Source organism: Eucalyptus grandis, chromosome 1 (genome assembly GCF_016545825.1).
Source record: "Eucalyptus grandis isolate ANBG69807.140 chromosome 1, ASM1654582v1, whole genome shotgun sequence".
Lineage (NCBI taxonomy): Eukaryota > Viridiplantae > Streptophyta > Magnoliopsida > Myrtales > Myrtaceae > Eucalyptus > Eucalyptus grandis.
The window spans coordinates 22,055,719-22,075,588 of NC_052612.1; the positions used below are offsets into that span (position 1 = coordinate 22,055,719).

General features: G+C 34.6%; 1 protein-coding gene across 1 annotated transcript; it reads left to right on the top strand.

Annotated features, from left to right (window-relative positions):
* The first annotated feature begins 4,812 nt into the window (after window positions 1-4,812).
* LOC120296136 lies at window positions 4,813-5,672 on the top strand. The gene is made up of 2 exons (XM_039317804.1): window positions 4,813-4,894; window positions 5,134-5,672. Exons 1-2 carry the CDS (start codon window positions 4,813-4,815, stop codon window positions 5,670-5,672), a joined length of 621 nt encoding a protein of 206 aa, XP_039173738.1.
* Window positions 5,673-19,870: the final 14,198 nt, after the last annotated feature.

The window sequence follows — 19,870 nt, forward strand, 5'->3', positions numbered from 1 at the left end:
CCTAATCTTGCTTTACTCTTGTTGTCGCGAGAGCCAACGAAGCTCCGGTGATTCCGGAGGTTCAGTAAATGTGGCGGCAGGCTGTGCTCGTTTCTCGGATTAGCTGAAGAGGATGATGCGTCCTACCCCATTTCTATGTAAGTCTTCTTTTGGGACTGATATGGAGTATCCATTATTTGAGAAAACAAAGTTTCATTAGGGTTATCCGAAGGTAATTTTTGAATTGGAAGGAAGAAAACAAATGGGTAAAACCTGGATTTGATCTCTGGCTTTCTTGGCGTTTCTTCACTGTTGCTTTTTGGGAACTCATTATGGACGAATTTGGGGAAAAAGACTATCGCCTAGCCTTACTATGTAAGAGGTTAGGGAACCTGAAAACCGAGGTGGATGCACCGCCTCGAGAAAGTGTCATTTTAGCAGAAATACTTGATGAATGCAAGCGCACGGTATTCGGGAAGTTATATTCGAGAGGAGATATAAATTACCAGGGCTTTATCTCTACTATGACGTGGGCTTGGAAGGTTGATTCCCTGAATTTTGCGCAACGAGAATCGGATATCTTATCCTTCACATTTGAATCTGAAAGGGATAAAAACAGAATATTAGCCAATAGCCCATAGTCTTTTTTGAGTAATTTACTGATATTAAAACCGTGGGAGCCAAACAAACCAGCACAATGCTACAAGTTCACAAGCTGTGAATTTTGGGTTCAAGTGCATGGTCTCCCAATTGAATGGTGTAGTGAAGAGATAGTGTCTCTTGTTGCCCAACAACTAGGAGGGGTAAAGGAAGTAAAAGTGGAGAAAAGAGGAGTGGCTTTTCATAAGGTGGGAAGAGCTAGAGTTGATCTGGAGTTGGAAAAACCTTTAAAACCAGGCATCTTATTTAATCTGGGAGAGGAGAAGGTCTGGTTAGACTTTAAGTACAAGAGGCTACCTAGATTATGCTATTCATGTGGACGGGTTGGGCACTTTACAACCAATTGTGAAGAAATCCCGTATGATGTAGCCAAAATTAAAGATAGAAAGAACAACATGTTTGGCAATTGGCTAAAAGCTGAGGTAAAAGGAAACAACCCCTTTTGGGAGTTATTTTATGATGAAAAGGTGGCTGATCAAGAGGTGGAACCACAGGAGGACAGTGTCATATCTTCTCATGATACTCAAATTGTTATATTTACAGGAGAGCAAACTGAAGCAAACAACTCAGAACTATCACACTCTCAAAGCAGGGCACAAATGGATGTAATTTTACCTGACATCCAACTGGAACAACAAAAGGAGAAAGGAAAAGGCATTTTGAATGCTGCTGAACCAGCACTGCAGTTGCAGCAAGCTGAATTCTCCTCTTCCTGGAAAAAAAAAACGGTTTTAAAGAAGGAAAGTTAGATTGTGAAAAACTCTCCAACAAAAAAGTTAAAGAGATATACTCCTTATCACTCTTCAGTTGCTGATTTGGCATGCTTGGATGAAACAACTTTGCAAGATACTCCTATAAGTCTTTCTGAAGACACCAGGAGTAGGGCTTTGGTGGCTAGCCCAAATAAGCCATCGGTTCACAAATGAGAGCTATATGTTGGAACTGTCAGGGGTTGGGCACACCACTGACAGTTCTGAATTTGAGAGCCATGGTGGCTCAGGAAAGGCCCAACTTAATCCTGCTCATGGAAACAAAAAACAAAAAATTAGTAGTGGATCGTATTAAAAGAAAACTGAATTTTCAAAACAGTCATGTAGAGGATCCGAAAGGCATTGCGAGGGGAATGGCGGTGTTTTGGAATACGGAAATGGAGGTGGAAGTGGAGTTCAGCTCTCAAGAAATGATAAATCTGACATGTTTTGATTATGAAAGCAACATAAAGATGCGGCTTAGCTGTATACATGCTCCAAACATATATGGGGAGAGACAACAACTATGGGAGAAGTTGAGATAGCTTGCATCATCTAATACACTCCCATGGGTGTGTATGGGAGATTTTAATGAAATTCTTTATTACTGGGAGAAAAGGGGCAGAAGAATGGCAGACAACTCTAGAATGCAGGCATTTCAAAACTGCATCCATGATTGTTCTTTAATGGAAATTGACTGTAAATGGTGTGCATTCACCTGGTCCAATAACAGAGAAGGGGATGATCTGGTTCAGGAGAAATTAGATAGAGTGTTCTGCTCAATGGATTGGAGAGTAATGCTCCCGGAGGCTGAAGCTTTTGCTCTTCCAACTGTGGGCTCTGATCATAACCCACTCCTTGTGGTTAGCAGTGCCAAACCTGAAAAGAAACAAAAAGAATTCAACTTCGAAGCATTTTGGGCTGAAGACAGTGAATGTAAGGAGATAGTCAAACACGCATGGCAGTCTCAATCTTGTATCCAGGGAGGTTTGGGAGATAAATTACGTATTACCAGCAAAGCCTTAAATACATGGAGCAAACGAAATTCCCCAATAATAATGCTCGTATTATAGCCTTAAAGAAGGAGCTCCAATCCATTACAAACAGCCATCGGAGTTGTCAAGACAAAAGCATAATCAAGTGTATCAAAGACGAGATGGAAACTTTATGGCGAAGAGAAGAAATGTTTTGGGGTCTGAAATCCCGGATCAATTGGCTTCGCTGGGGAGACAAAAATACAAAATACTTCCATGCAACCACGATCCAAAGGCGACAAAAGAACATAATCCATATGCTGAAAAATGCAGAAAATCAATGGATCAGGGGAAAACAGCAAATTCAGCACCTCATTATGTCTTTTTTCAAGGAGCTATACACTTCGGAAGGCCCACGCAACTTCAATCCAATACTCGATCAACAGCCTACATTAGTTGGAAATGATATGAATGAATGTTTAGTGGCGGAAGTAACTATGGAAGAAATTCATGATGCTGTTTTCCAACTAGGAGCTCAGAAAGCCCCGGGACCAGATGGTTTAAATGGACTTTTCTATCACCATAATTGGGAGATAATCAACCCCGATATCTTAAAGGAAGTTCGAGATTTTTTTCAACATGGGGTTCTCGATCCAACCCTGAACAGAACGCATATCACGTTCGTTCCAAAAGTACCCCATCCGGAGACCCTCGACCAATTTCGCCCAATCAGTTTGTGTAACTTTGCCTACAAGATCATTGCAAAAATATTGGCAAACAGACTGAAACGATGGCTTCCTTTACTGATTTCAGAAGAGCAAAGCACTTTCATTAGCGGAAGACAAATTCAAGACAACATCTACATTGTACAAGAAGTATTGCATCAATTGAGGAAGCGTAAAAGGAAGAAGCATTTCAGGTGATACTTAAACTTGACATGAGAAAAGCTTATGATAGGATTGAATGAGATTTTCTAGAAGGTTGTCTGCTGAAGTTGGGGTTCTGTGCTAAATGGGTTCATTGGATCATGCAGTGTGTTACCACAGTCACATTTAATATAAAGCTTAATGGGGAAACATTTCCGGCTTTTGCTCCAACTAGAGACATACGACAATGAGATCCTCTCTCACCCTATTTATTTATCCTGGTAGCAAACAGTCTTTCCATGTTGATGAAGAATGCGCTACAAGAAGGAAACATAAAGGGAATCAAACTGAATAGATTTTGTCCTACTTTAACTCATTTGTTTTTTGTAGATGACTCAGTTTTTTTCTTAGACGGATCTATTCAAGAAAGCTAGCACGTTGCAGCTGTCATTAATCAATATTGTTATGCCTCAGGACAAGCCGCGAATTTAAACAAATCAGGGATTTTCTTTAGTAAAGACTGTCCAGCTTTATTGAAAGACAATATGAAGAGTGAACTTAGGGTACCGAGTTAGAAAGATCAGGGAAGGTACTTGGGACTCCCATCTGATTGGGGGCATCAAAGATGCAAGTTTTTGGGTGGATTTTGAACCGGATCAACAAAAAGTTAGAGGGATGGAATGAGCAACTCATATCAAAAGCTGGCAAAGAAACTCTCCTGAAATCAGTAGTGCAAGCGATACCACAATATGCTATGTTAGTTTTTAAAATTCTAGTTTCAATATGTAAAGCCATAGAGAAAAAAATAGCAAATTTTTGGTGGAAAAACAGTGACTCAAGGGTTGGTTTGCATTGGAAACACTGGGAAATTATGAAGATGAGAAAAGATAGAGGGGGAATGGGTTTCCAAGATTTGATCACTGTGAATAAAGCTTTATTAGGAAAGCAAGCCTAGCGGATGGTCAAAAATCCAAATGCTCTATGGAGTAAACTATTGAAAGGATTGTATTTCAATCGAACAAATCTTTGGCACGCTGAATCCGGTTGTAATCTCTCATGGGGTTGGAAAAGCTTACTTATTGGAAGAGAAGCCATTGCGGAATCAATCGAGATGGTCAATTGGGCCGGAGAATCTGTTAAAATAAGAATAAATAGATGGCTGAAACGTGGCTACATAGGAGGACCAGCAAATCAAGATGATCCTCAGAAAATTTCAGAGCTAATATTACCGGGCACTCAGAGCTGGAATGAAACATTGCTAAGAAACCTTTTTGATGAGCAATTAACACAGGAGATCCTTGCAATACCAATCAATGGCCCATTCTTCAGTGATGAATTATTATGGATGGGCACAAAACATGGTTCATTTACAGTCAATAATGGATACAACTTGCTACGAGACACAACCACAGAAAACAGAGCAAAAGAACTCCCTTCCTCTTCTCATCAAACCCCTACAGCCTTATGGAATGCAATTTGGTGCATGCAAACCAATCCCAAAGTAAAGTTATTTGTATGGCAGGCTTGTCAAAATGCCCTACCAACCAGGGAGAATCTGTGGAAACGAAAGATCTTACCTGATCCATGTGTAATCTTTGTCAATCCAAGGTAGAAACGGCCGAGCACACCCTCCTCCTCTATCCCTGGGTTGCTGAAGTGTGGAGGGGTCAGGACACTAACTTGCGAATTGATGAACATGAAGTTACAAGGCTGGATGAATAGTTGCTCAAATTTACAAGCAAGAAATCACGCCTACCCTCTTTGGAAACCATCGGCTACCTCCTGTGGCAGGTTTGGAAGGAGCGCAACAACTTTATCTTACGAGGAACAACCCCGGAGTGCTGCGAGTTGTAGATCTAGCAAGATCTCAGCAAATTAGCTACTGAAAATGGGGAGTTGGTGAAGATCCAGCCGAAACAGAAGCGAAACAAACAACTCCACCTACCTGGCGTGCACCGAGAACCGGCTGCCTTAAGCTGAACATTGATGGGTCGCTGGGGCCGGAGGGAGCAGTGGCCTGCGTCGTCCGAGACTCCTCCGGCACCCTCTTAGACGGATTTACCAAGACGGTCTGGGCAGAATCAATTCTTCAGGTTGAAACCCTAGGCGTCCTTGAAGCCCTAAAATTTCTACAGGGAAAAGAAAGCGTAGAAGCTGTGGTGGAAACAGACGCTAAGCTCGTGGTCGAAAACTTAAACTCTGAACTACAAGCGGAGTCAACAGCACGTGGGGCGTTGAAGGAAAGTAAACTGCTGCTTCAGAAGATGTCGCACGTGGAACTGGCCCACTGTCCACGATCTGCAAATGCGGTGGCCGACTGGGCCGCCTCCCATCACCGAAAGAAGTCCCTCCCTTTGAACTGGCGGGCCTCGCCTCCCTCTGCCCTTTGGGCTTTATTATGTATAGATGCCCCGGAAGCGGACCTCCGCGGTTTCCGCCTATGATATAAATAAAAATCCCACCTTTCAACAAAAAAAAAAAAAAAAAACTAATATATTCATGTTTTTGACAAAAAAAAATTAATATACTCATGCGTTATTGATACAAATTGCAACAAATTACAAATACAATTAGAGACAATGACACATACCATTCATAGGCTTTTAATTTTTTTTAATATGGTCATTGAACTATTTCTAAATATTTAATATAGTATTTAAAATTTTCAATTAGTTCAATCTAATTCCTCAAATTTCCAAGCAAAATCAAATTATTTCCCAATGATTTTGAGAATTTTTGGAAGAACTTTTGTTTGAATTATTCGAAAAACCCTACAAATTGAAAGGTTTTGGGGGTGAACAACAATGTCACCACCAGGCGACGGCTGGGGCAGATTTTTTTGGAATTGGATAGAGAGAGGAGGCCGGACAGTCCCTAAAACCAAAACCATTAAAAAAAAATATTTCACATTTTCGCAATTGCAATTAAGGCATTTTTATACTTAATTCTAACAAAGCGACTTCACTTCATTCGGCTTGACCTGACCCAACTTTTTATATGATAAATATCTCGAGGAAGGAGGATAGGGTTAACTTGCCATAGGTGGATCGGATTGTGGATTAAGGAGACGTGTTAGGTTCGATCGGGAAAGCCGATTTATCCATTTGTTTATATGTGTATTGTATTTTTTTTGTTGAAAAAATCCTCATTTCATTTCAAGTAGATAACATAGAGATAACATAGAGGAACAATCCAAATGGGCTTTTGAACAGAGAACATCCAAAGGAATTTGTGGGATCCAAAAGAATTTGTTGGGTGGGTGGGGGATTCCAAGGTAGAGAGTGGTGTAGTTGGGCTTTAGTAACTCAATCCACCATTTTATTTAGTTTTCTCGGTTCACAAGTCAAGCTTAAGAAAGGCATTGGAATTAGAGTGGCTTGGCCTTTTTGAACAATTTCGTTGACTAACAATGTGGATTTTGTTGAAAATATTGTTTTGTTTAGTAATATGAAATGTTTTGATTTTGAAAGTATTTATTACGTATATTATGAGAAGAGCAGGACACAGAAATTGTAGACTTTTTTAGATTACATGCTTGGCAAGTGTCTATTGGAAACTCATTATTGTGTAATATACAATGAGTACAGATGATAACATCAATCACATTCTCATAAATATGACGTGACGAAATATGCAAAATACAAAGAGAAAAATTCAAATATGACATAACATGAGATATTTAATTTTACAAGTTGATATGACAAGCCACCATACACATGTGTACCTTTTAAACTAATATATTCATGTTTTTGACAAAAAAACAAAGGACTAATATATCCATGTGTTATTGATACAAATTGCAACAAGTTACAAATACAATTATGGACAATGACACATATCATTCATAGGCTTTTTTTTTTTAATGTGGTCCTTGAACTATTTTTTAATATTTAATATAATACTTAAAATTTTCAATTAGTTCAATCTAATTCTTCAACTTTCCATACAAAATCAAATTATTCCCGGTGATTTCAAGAATTTTTGAAGAACTTCTATTCGAATTCTTAAAAAACCCTAGAAATCGAAAGGTTTTGGGGTTGAACAATAGTGCCACCACCAGCAACGATAGGGGCGGATTTTTTTGGAATTGGATAAAGAGAGGAGGTCGGACAGTCCCTAAAACCAAAACCATAAAAAAAAAATCACATTTTCGCAATTATAATTAAGGCATTTTTATACTTAATTACGACAAAGCGACCTCACATCATTCTACCCAGTCTAATTCAACTTTGTATATGATAATTATCTTGAGGAAGGAGGATTGGGTTAACTTGCCATAGGTGGATCAGATTGTGGATTAAGGAGATGTGTTACGTTCAATCAGAAAAGTCGACTTATCCATTTGTTTATATGTGTATTGTATTTTTTTTATCCAAAAAAAAATCTCATTTCATTTCAAGTAGATAATATAGAGGAACAATCTATATGGGCTTCAAAATAAATAACATCCAAAAGAGATTATGGGGGGCTAGAGGCCCAATTTCGAGGTAAAGAGTGGCATAGTTGGGTTTTAGCAACCCAAGCCCGGTTTTATTTAGTTCTCTTAGTCCATGGGTCAAGCTTAAGAAAGGTATTGAAGCTAGAGCGGCCCGGCCTTTTTGAACAATTTCGTCGACTAACAATGTGGATTTCGTTGAAAAGACTATTTTATTTAGTAATATGAAATATTTTGATTTTGAAAGTATTTATTACTTATAATATGAGAAGAGCGGGACATGGAAATTGTAAACTTTCTTAGATTACATGCTTGGCAAGTGTCTATTGGACTCGTTATTGTGTAATATACAATGAATATAGATGATAACATTAGTCACATTTTCGAGAATATGACATGAACAAAGATGCAAAATACTAATAGAAAAATTCAAATATGACATGATATGAGATACTTAATTTTGTAAGTTGATATGACAAGCCATGATACACATTTGTACCTTTTTAATTAAGATACTCATGTTTTTGACAAAAAAAACTAGTATATTCATGTGTTATTGATACAAATTGCAACAAGTTACAAATAAAATTAGGGACAATGACACATGTCATTCATAGGTTTTTAATTTTTTTAATGTGGTTCTTGAACTATTGCTAAATATTTAATATAATACTTAAAATTTTCAATTAGTTCTATCTAATTTTTCAACTTTCCATGCAAAATCAAATTATTCACAAGCGTTCATGATTATACTATTCCCTAGATATTATAACGTCTTTTAATTTCAATTCGTTTCTTAAATCAACAAAATATATTCTACCTTTTAATTAGGAGGCGCTATTTCAATGCCTAAATAAATATATCCACTCCCATATATACTAAAAAGAGAAAATTTCCCTCAATCTTTCAATTATAGTTTGAAATAATGGCCCCCACCCCTTTTTTCTATTTTTCCTTTTTTATTCAGGATATTATCTTGATTAAATATTTCATATTTTTTAAGCATATTAAAAAAAGTGCATTATCATATATTCCTATAACATTTGTATGCTCCGTGTAAAATTATCTCGCTAATAATAAGGAAAAAAGACATTTTTAATACAATATAAAACTAAAAAGTCTCTTTCATCATTTATCTTATAACAACTTTTTTTTTTTGTTTGGTGATCTTATTCCAAAAGCTCACTTTTTTGTGAAACTTTTATTAATCTCATCAGCCGAAAATATATATAAAGTATTTTATTAATTATATCAAAGAATTTATCCTTTCTCCTTATTATATTGACGAGAGACTTTTATACATGTAAAATGTTAGAAGAATATCTTGGAATACACTAAAAATATTGTGCACAATGGCATATCTTTATATTTTTTCATAAATAGTTCATGATAACATTTATTTTTGTCAATCCAAAATAATGATATTTCACTGAAATTTTCGAAAAAAAAATCTTTACTTTATGCAATGTTTTGATTTAGTTAAATTTCATCTACTTAAAAATTTATCTATAAATTTAATTGACAACGTAGAAACAAACTAGGTTTCTGGGAAATTTCTCTTTTGGATAGCCCAAATTCTCATGGAAGTAATATCAAACAATAATAATAATAAAAAATAGTGCATTTAACATACATGAAAAACTGCAATAAACAAAAAGTAAACATATGAAATTATTAATTGTGGTAAGTAAATCTTACATAAAATTTTTTTAAAAACTATAAAATATATCAAATTGTTAATTATGTTAAGTAAATATTACATAAATATAATAATACTAAAAAAACGAAAGCAAATAAATTTGGGACCACCAATATAAATTGCAATTGAAAGATAGAGGATAATTTTGTCTTTTTAGTGAAAATTGGGTGTATTTAGTGATGTAGGAGGTGAAAATAGCGCCGCCCCAATTATTACTATTTAGTTAAACACCAGTCACCACTGAGGATGGTGGGGGCAGATTTTTCATAATAGAATAGAGAGAGGAAGCCAGACGGTCCTAAAACCAAAACCTTAAAAAAGAAAAAGAAAAAGAGCAGCACTATATCTACCCCTTTGTATGACTAAATTCACACAATTTTTACAAAAAAAGGCAAAATTGTCTTCTATCATTTGATTGCATTTAAATTGGTGGTCCCAAATTTATTTACTTTTCATTTTTTTAGTATTTCCATATCTATGTAAAATAATTAAGAATTTTATCTATTTAGTTTTTCATTTATTGTAGATTCTCCATGCATATTAAAGGCATTATGCTTTTTATTGTTAGACATTACTTCCATAAAGATTTTTTTTGTCGAAAAGAGAAATTTCCAAGAAATCTAGTTCTTTTCTACGTAATCAATCAAATTTATGGATAAATTGTTAAGTACATAAAAATTTATTAAACTTAAACATTGCATAAAGTAAGAATTAGTTTTGAAAATGCTAGTTACATGTCATTATTTTGGATTGACAAAAATCAAAATTATCTATGAACTGTTAATAAAAAAATATCAAGATACCTCATTGTGCACAATATTTAGTGTATTATTAGTTATTCCTCTATGTCTTATATGCCTTGTATAAGAGTATCTCGCCAATATAATAAGGAAAAAAGATAAATTCTTTGATATGGTAAATAAGGAAACTTGATAAATATTTTAGACTAATGAAATTAATAAAAAGTTTACCAAGAAAGTGAGCTTTTTGAGATAAGAGGGACAAAAAATAAATAATTATTATAAAATCAAATATGAAGAAAAGAATTTTCAATTTTATACTATATGAAAAAAAAGTCTTTTTTCATTACTATTAGTGAGATAATTTTACAATGAGTATATAAAACATTAGAGGAATATATGATAATGCACTTTTCTTTAATACCCTAAAAAAAGTGAAATGCTTAATTATGGTAATTATCTTTAGGGTTACTACTCTAAAAAACTCCAAATTAGTACACTTGTAACAAATTTTCCCTAACTAATTTTTTGACCACTGAAAATCTCAAATTAGTATACATTTGACAAATTTATCCCAAACTAGTACGCTTATGACAAATTTACCCTATGTTAGTTTTTGTTAAATTTTACTGTCAAATTATTAAATTGAATGACATGTAATAGTAAATTGATATACATATTTACGATTTTACTCTCAGTTTGTCACAGTTATACAATTTTTGTGATTTTTTGTGAGATTAATCCAATTTAACGAATGGTATATTTATTACAAATGTATCAGTTTAAGGTTTTTGGCAGTTGAATAAATTAGTTTTGGGTAAATTTTTCACAAGTATACTAATTTGGGGTTTTTTATGGTCATTATGGTAAATTTATCACATGTTTACCAATTTAGAGTTTTTTATGGTCAAAAAATTAGTTTTGGGTAATTTGTTACATGTGTACCAGTTTGGAGTTTTTCACGATATTAACCCTTATCTTTAATAGAAAAAAAGAAGAAGTGGTGTTATCATTTTAAATTGCAATTGAAAGATTGAGGATTTTTAGTACTAATAGGGGTGGATATAGTTATCTAGGGAATGGAAATAGTGTCGCCAAAAAAAAAATCACATTTTTGCCATTGCAATTAAAGGCATTTTTTATACTCAATTACAAAGAAGCAGCCTTGCTTCATATGGCCTAGCCTATCCTAACTTTGTATATAATAAATATCTTGAGGAAGGATGATAGGGTTAGCGTGACGTACATAGACTGGATCGGGGATTAAGGAGGCACATTAGGTCCGATCAGCAAAAATCTATTTATCTATTTGTTTATATGTGGATTGTTCAACAACATGGATTTTGTTCAAAAGACTGTTTACTTAGTAATATGAAATATCTTGATTTTGAAAGTATTTATTACATATAATAAGAGAAAAGATGGACATGGAAATTGTAAACTTTTTTAGATCACATGCTTGGCAAGTGTCTATCGGAAACTCATTACCATGTGATATGCAATGAATATAGATGGCATTGTTAGTTGCATTCCGTTTACACATCGGAAATATGATATGAGAAAAGATAAATATATATATATATATGAAGAGAAAAGCTCAAATATGACATGATATGACATGTCTAATTTGTATATTGATATGAGTTTGGCATGTCTTTGTCATGAGCCCCAATACACATTTTTAACTTTTTAAATCACATTTCATTTGTTGTTGATGCAAATTGAAATGAATAATAAACATAACTAGGGACAATGATACATGTCATTTATGGACTTTTAATTCTTAATGTGATCCTTGAACTATTTCTAAATATTTAATATAGTACCTAAAATTTTCAATTAGTTCAATCTAGTTCCTCAACTTTCATGTAAAGTCAAATTAACTTTTAGTACTATTCACAAGTTTTCCTTATTACTCTATTGCCTATATCTTTGAGTATTTTTTCATTTAAATTCATTTCCTAAATCAACCAAGTATATTCTATCTTTTTAATATATTTCCCCTTTTTGTTCTATATAAATATTACAATAGTTTCATTGAAATACATTTTAACTATGTCATTTTAACATATGATTTCTATAATAGTTAAAATGTTACTTCATTTTGAGTCATATGATTTATATTTCTTTTAGTTAAAAAATAAGTGTTTTCATAATAACATATGTTAGAAGTATAAAGGATAAAGTAGTCTTTTGGACATTTAGGGCTTATTTTGATGTATATGTTGAACTTTATTGAATAATACAGATTCCAGAACACTTTTTTTACCTTCCACGTGGTAGCAGAGCAAATTCCTTCTTAGACATAACAACTACCTTACTTTCAGAAGAATCTGAAGAAGAGTAAGCACCATATGCATTATTCACAAATTGTTATTGTTGCCTTAGTTCATGTAACTTATAACAAAATTTCTAAATATGACCAAGTTTGCCACACTAATAACATGTCCATGTGGCCCTAGGGTAGAATAAAACATGTAAGATTATTCATTACTATTCTGTTGACCATGGTCTCTCCATATTCCTATGCCTCAACCTTTCTCTCGGCCACCATGTCCACCATATCCTCCACGGTTTTCTCCATTAGTCCTACTACCACTACTATTTCAAGTTTGGGATACAAGAGTTGAACTGTCTACCATGGTGAAGTATTTTAAGAAGACTCATGAGACACCCGAAGAACTCGAGCAAATGCATCTGAGTGATGCAATAGTCTCTTTTCTAAGAATTTGAGATCTAATAGTTTCATATTCAGAACCAAGACCTCCTAGGAATCCCATTATAGCCAATTGTTCTCTCTAAAGTTGTATTTGTTGAACATTGGTTGAAATAGGAAATACAACATTCTATTCCTTATACATTCTCTTAAAATCAACAAAGTACCGTGTAACAGAACGTCCATTCCTTTTCAATTGGTAAAACTCCTACGATAGCTCATAAATCTACGACAGGTTATTTTGGCCAAAATATAACACATCCAAGTACGCCCACAGTTCTTTGACTATGTCAATATAAGTTAACAAATCAACTACATTACTCTCCATAGAGTTTAACATCTAACCAAAAATACGTGCATCAATAAAATCCCAAGTTGCATCATCTCTAGGTTTAGACTTGTTAAGTGTTTATCTTGATTCCTACTTGTCAAAGTAAGTTTCACAATTTTCTTCCTTTGATGGAAGTTAGAACTACCTTTAAGCTTTTTATCAGTAATTCGATTAGATGATGAGAAAATCACCACAATCAACACATAGATATTCTTCTTAAGATCATCCCAGCTTTATACTCCGTAGGATTAGTCATTCCCAAGAAATAATAAGAAAGTTTTCACAATATTTCCTTTCGACAATTCAGCCTCAACAATTCAATAATCCAAGATTTCGAAAAAATTTGCAACACCCAAGATTTTAACCACCCACAAGAAGAGCCCACCTAATTTTTTTTCCCTGGGTTTCTAACTCAACGGCAACCCACAAATTAGAGCATCAGTGTTGCTTTCACTAGCACTGACCCGAGAACTTCTCTGTAATTCCTTCACTCATCAAAATCCAAAAAAAAAAAAAAAAACAAAAGTGTTGTACTCCCATTGAACAATTCTAGCAATGACCAAATTCAAAACCCAAAGTCAATAGATTAGAAAAGCCATGAAATCTAGACCTAGCCAAAGCAAAGTGGTTGAGGAAGCTGAGAAAATCTCACGTAGCTTTGTAGAAAGATTCATAAAGTCAAATAATTCTATCACATAGCCTTGTAGGAGCAATGCGAAAAAGCCAAAGAGATCTCATACCATCCGCGACCTCACACAAGAGGGTTGCGTCACTCATGTGACTCGTGCAAGGTGAGTTGCGCGTGAGATTGGTCGCATGCGAGAGAGAGAGAGAGAGAGAGAGGTGCGGATTCAGAGGCAAGTCGCGACACTGGTAACTTGTTCCAGTGAGTGATCAACATCGGAGAGTGGTCAACAACAATGAGTGATTGCTCCATCAATTAGGGTTAACAACTTAGCTTTCATAAAATATGAAACAAAAAATATATATATATTTTTTCCTTTCTTACTCTATCTTCATCCACAATTACCTTAGCCAATGAATCTTCTACACAAGTTAAAAGGGTTGGCACTATTCATCCAACTCCTTCATTGCCATTGTCCTCAATGCTTTATCTTCTACAATCTCCATTTGATCTCATGTTAGTCAATAAATTAACCAAAAACTTTTAGTATTCGGTGTCATTCTACCCTGATTCTTGTATTTTCTAGAATTTGGCTTCAAAGAGGACAATTGGTGGAGGACATGAGGCCCCAGGGGGGGTTCTATGTGCATGAAGATGCTCCTTTAATTACTTGCTCTAGTGTTGCATCTCTACAACAGATTCATTATTGTCTTGGTCATCCTTCTTTACAAAGTCTTCGGAAGTTAGATTCTAGTTTTTGGTTCTTTTCTAGTCTAGAATGTGAGTCATGCCAACTTGGCAAATTACATCGTATTAGTTATCCACTTGGAGTCATTAAATGAGTAGTGTCTCATTTTTTGTTAGTTCATTTAGATATTTGGAGTTTTGTTATGTGGCTTCCAATTTGGGTTTCCGATATTTTGTTTATTTTCATTGATGACTATCCCAAAGTCACTTAGTTATATTTAATGAAAAATTGTTAGAAATTATTTTCAATATTTCATGCATTTATAAATGAAATTCATACTCAATTTGATGTGCATGTTAAAGTTTTGCGTTTTGATGATGCTAAGGAGTACTTTCCTGCGTCCTTTTCTAATTTTATGACTCAACATGATATGATTCATGAATCTTCTCATCCTGATATACCACAATAGAATGGTATTATTGAAAGGAATAATAGACATTTATTGAAAGTTACTAGATCCATGTTATTTGAGATAAAGGTTCCTAAAACCTTTTGGTTCGATGTTGTTCTAACTGCATGTTATCTCATTAATTGCATGCCTTCTTTTATTTTGCGATGTGGCATTTTATTTTCTATTTTATTTCCAAATGAGTCACTATTTTTATTACCACCCTGAATTTTTTGTTGTGTTTATTTTATTCGTGATCATCGATGTGGAGTATCAAAACTTGATCCCAGGGCCATCAAGTGTATGTTTATGGGTTATTCCCTTACTCAAAAGGGATATTGTTGTCATTCTCAATTATTGAGAAAATACTTTATAATTGTTAATACTTCATTCTTTGAATCTATTTTTTATCATGATGTTCCAATTACTATGTCTAAATTGGATGAAGACTTATATGAGACCACCATTTGGTCAACTACTCCAATTGTTTCACTAGTACTTCCACATGGGCCACCTTCTCTCTAGGCTTATATTGAAGTACTCTAATAGTTACTTCTACACCCTTCCACCCATCACTACTACATCATCTTCTATTCTAGATCTACCATAAGTTGACCATTCTCTTATATCTAATCTTGATCTTTCTATTGCTCATCGCAAAGGTACACATACTTATACTCAACATTCTAGTGCATACTTTATCTCATATTCTTTTACATCCTTTTCTTTTTGGTTATGTTTGCTTATTGTTGAACAACATATTATCCATAAGTCTATAACTGAGACATTACAAAGTTCTGATTGGAGAACAGCAATAGAAGAAGAATTATAGGCTCTTTAAATTAATCAAACTTGGGATTTCTTACCTCTTCCTTCAAGCAAAATAGTTATTGGTTGTCAACGGATATATGCTCTGAAAGTCAATCTTGATGTTGTCTTGCTCATTTAAAAGTAAAGCTTGTTGCCAAAAGATATGCTCAAGTGTATAGAGTTGACTATTTGGATACTTTTTTCTTATAGCCAAACTTACATATGTTCAAATTTTGATCTCTTGTTGCCACATATAGCTGTCTGTTGTTTTAGCTTGATGTTGAGAATGTGTTTTTGCACGGTTCTTAATGAGAAAGTTATCATGGAGCAACCTTCGGGGTTTGTTGCTTAGGAGGAGTATGAGAAACTTGGTTTACAAATTTAAAAAGTCTTTATATGGTTTGAAGCAGTCCCCATGGGCGTCGTTTGGAAGATTTTCTAAGGCTATATTCTTTTGGATTGTTTAGATGTAGAAATGATCATTCTTTCTTTTATAAATAGTTAGAGGGAGGCAAACTGTTATTTATTGTGTATGTTGATGATATTATCATCATGAGAGATGACTTGTTTGATGTAGGTGAACAAAATATCTATCTTTAGCAACAATTTTAAACTAAAGAATTAGCAAAGTTCAAGTATTTCCTAGGAATTGAAGTTGCATAGTTACAAACATGTATTGCTTCATCACAGTTACGCTTGTCGTTGCTTTAGCTTTAGCCTGAATATATATTCATAATTATTAAATTAGAACATTGACATATAAAACTTACAATAACGGTTATATGACAACTTACTTGTCTTTTTCCGAGCCTTGGTTCAGTGGAATTAGCCTGAGATTGAGCATGAGCTTCAGCTGTACTTGCATTGGCATGAGCATTGGATGTACATACATTGGCCCGAGCATTGACTTGAGAAGCACATATTAAGCATTGATTGACAACATGTTAAAGTGACATGCCCAACATTAAGATGATCGGTTAGTTGATGAATTACCTTTTTTAAATGGCATCCCCTGCAGTTATGTCCAACTACATTGCAAGTAGAACAAGTCATTTGCTTATCCTCTTTAGTCATTCTATCACCTCTTACAAGCTCAATCGGTTGCTTTCGTCTACTCGTTTTTGGCCCACTAGGCATGTTCTTCATTGGTGGGTGTTAAGGAGCTTTTTTATTGGTTTTATTCCAAAATTTTTGTCCTCTCACTGTAGGCATTATGAATTGATAAACACTTAGATAATTTGCCTTGTTGAAGCACTCAACTAGATAGTCAACTCGGGTCATTTCTCTTATGGTATATCGCATAAATGACACGGTAACATGGAATTCTACTAAGTTTTCAAGCTCTACAAGAACAAGTTTTTAAATTCAAATCAACAACATATTTGTCACCACCTTCCGTAATCTCAGATCCTTCATTTCCATTCCATATCAAATGGCAATACCTACTAGATGTTGTATTCTCATGTAACTTATGCATAATCCTTGAACCATAATTTCTAGTCTACCTAGCACATCTGTCCCTCTAAGTATGTAATCTATTCATAACCATGATTCTAATATCCTCCAGCATACTCACAATGACCTTGCATCTAGCTTCCACACACCTGCCATTGAAAGCTTCATTGAGATTATTATCAACAACATCACATTTGATGTTGGTGTCAAAGAATGCTTTGTACTAATGTTTTGGCTCAATACGGAATAAATCATCATGACCTTGCTGAATCATTTCCTTCAACCTCTGTTTATACACCTTGAAATTTGACATATTATTACTCTTGACACATCTCTAAAATTGTCTCATCAAATGTTTTTTTTTTTTTTGGTATTTTTTTACCCCAGTTGGAATATATGTGCCTTGCACACATCCTATGCTCTGCATTTGGCAAAATTCAGTTACAAATTGGACGAGACCTTGACAAATATAAAAAAAGAAAAGGAAAATATATATGAAAACATAAATAAAAGCATTGTAATGTCACAATCAATTTACAAATGAGTCATAAAAAAGCATTGCATACTTTTTGTTAGTCATTTATCAAAACCCATCCATCACCATTACACATATCGAGGTCTGACTTCAACAATTCGATAAATCAAGTCCATGTGTCTTTATTCTCAATTTTTACCACTACCCATGCCACTGGATACATTTGATTATTGGCATCATTTCCTACGGCACATAACAATTCGCCTTTGATCAAACCCCTCAAAAAACATTTATCTAATCTAATGATCTTCCTACATCCAGCCAAAAACCTTTCTTGCAATCATTAAAGCAAATGTAAGCCCTATCAAATAATGGTAAAGAATTTGGCAATGGCCTTTCAACTTTCAACTTAAAACTGCTTGAAGGGCTTGCAATGTAAAACTCTCTTAAGTAGTCATACATCTGTGCATATTCCTTCTTGTAATTGCCTTGTAATTCCTTCAATACTTTTAACTCTGTTCTCCTACACTGACTCAAAGTGACATTTACTCTCAGTTGTTCTCTAACTAATTTCTTTAACTTAGGTGCTTTGATTTTAAGCATTGCAGAAATGAGAATCATGAAGTGCTTAACTAAATAAGTACTAGACACTCTCTTATTCTCGAAAGTGATACTGCATATATGCTGATTTATATACCTTCTCAAATGAAATGACCCAGTTTTGCTATCAAGAGCACCATAGATCATCAAATTACAATTTTTCTGGGCACACCTAGCTCTTACAAAGCTTTTTGTGTTCTTAGTGTATTTGATTGCTCTTTGCTCAGCCACAGAATACTTCAAAATTGCATTTTTGAACTTAGTTGCATCCTCAAATGTCATGCCAACAATAAATACTGGATTTGTACCACTTTGCTCATATTCTTCTCTTTGAAATAACATCAACCTCTTCGTTACCCTCATCATTTAAAATCGATTGAAGACTATCTTCCTCATCTAAATCAGCAAACTCTGTTTCATACCCAGAATCATCTAACAATTGAGCATCATTCACAATCGATGGTTGGGAAGTAGTTGCCTCACTATAAGCGCCAATTTTGAGCCTATGTCTTGTTGAAAATTCCTTTAATTTTCTCCTTGCATCAATCCGTTCAAAATCATCATCGTCACTCGACTATTCCACATCCACAAAATTATGTGCATCATCATCCTCTTCCTCATCTAGATCCCTATTGGCAACTTCAACCCGATTCTCATCATCATCAATATTCCCAATCACAATTTCAAATATATTACCAACCACATTATCAACTTTTTCCATATTCACATTAGACATACCTCCAGTTTCCATCTCAACGCCCCTCATCTCAGCTCCTATCTCTTTATCATCAACATGCTCAACATATAGCTTAATATTTTCAGAGTATAGATGATGATAAAATAGATCTATCACATCAGAGTTATCCCATAAATACCTAAGAGTTATTTCTTCTACAAGAGTCATACTTCCAGGAACTCTATAAAAGAGTTTCTCTATTTTACACACACCGCAAAGCCTCAATAGCTTTAATTATACTAGACGGTGAACTCTTACTTAAACTTATTTTAGCAACATCAGCCCTTCCACCTATGTATTCTAGCGGTGGGCCAACTTGAAATTTACCTCCATAGCAAACAGTGACAGAAATTTTGTTCTCGGCCATTGGACCTACAAGGGAACAGAAACAAAGAGCATGTCACTTTCAATCATCAAATTATTGAAGCAATCTTCAAGTTCTAAATTGAAGATATTTTTATAAAAGACTAACAATGAATACAGAAACAACAAATTAGCACAATGTGCTTTACAACCATAATGCAACTAAATGATCAATAGTGAGAGCGAGGGACCTATTGTCGCCTTTCGGTAGGCGATGTTCTAATTTGCAACAATGTTTTAATTTATTGCAAGAATTAGAAAATGCAAAACAATCATAATGCAGAGAGTAAAATGATGTTATAATGTAGAGAGTAAAACACCCTTGCAAAAAAAAAAAAAATCGTAATATTTACCATGACATACCCAAATGCTGTAAGCGATACTTGAGTGAGGAGTCACCATCGTCATTGCTGTCCCCGTCACCGTCCCCGATGTTGCTAAGACACCGAGATGCCCGCAAGACAGGTCTTTGCACGAACTTGCAATCGTCAAAGAAGAGAACACAAAGTTGATGGATGTCA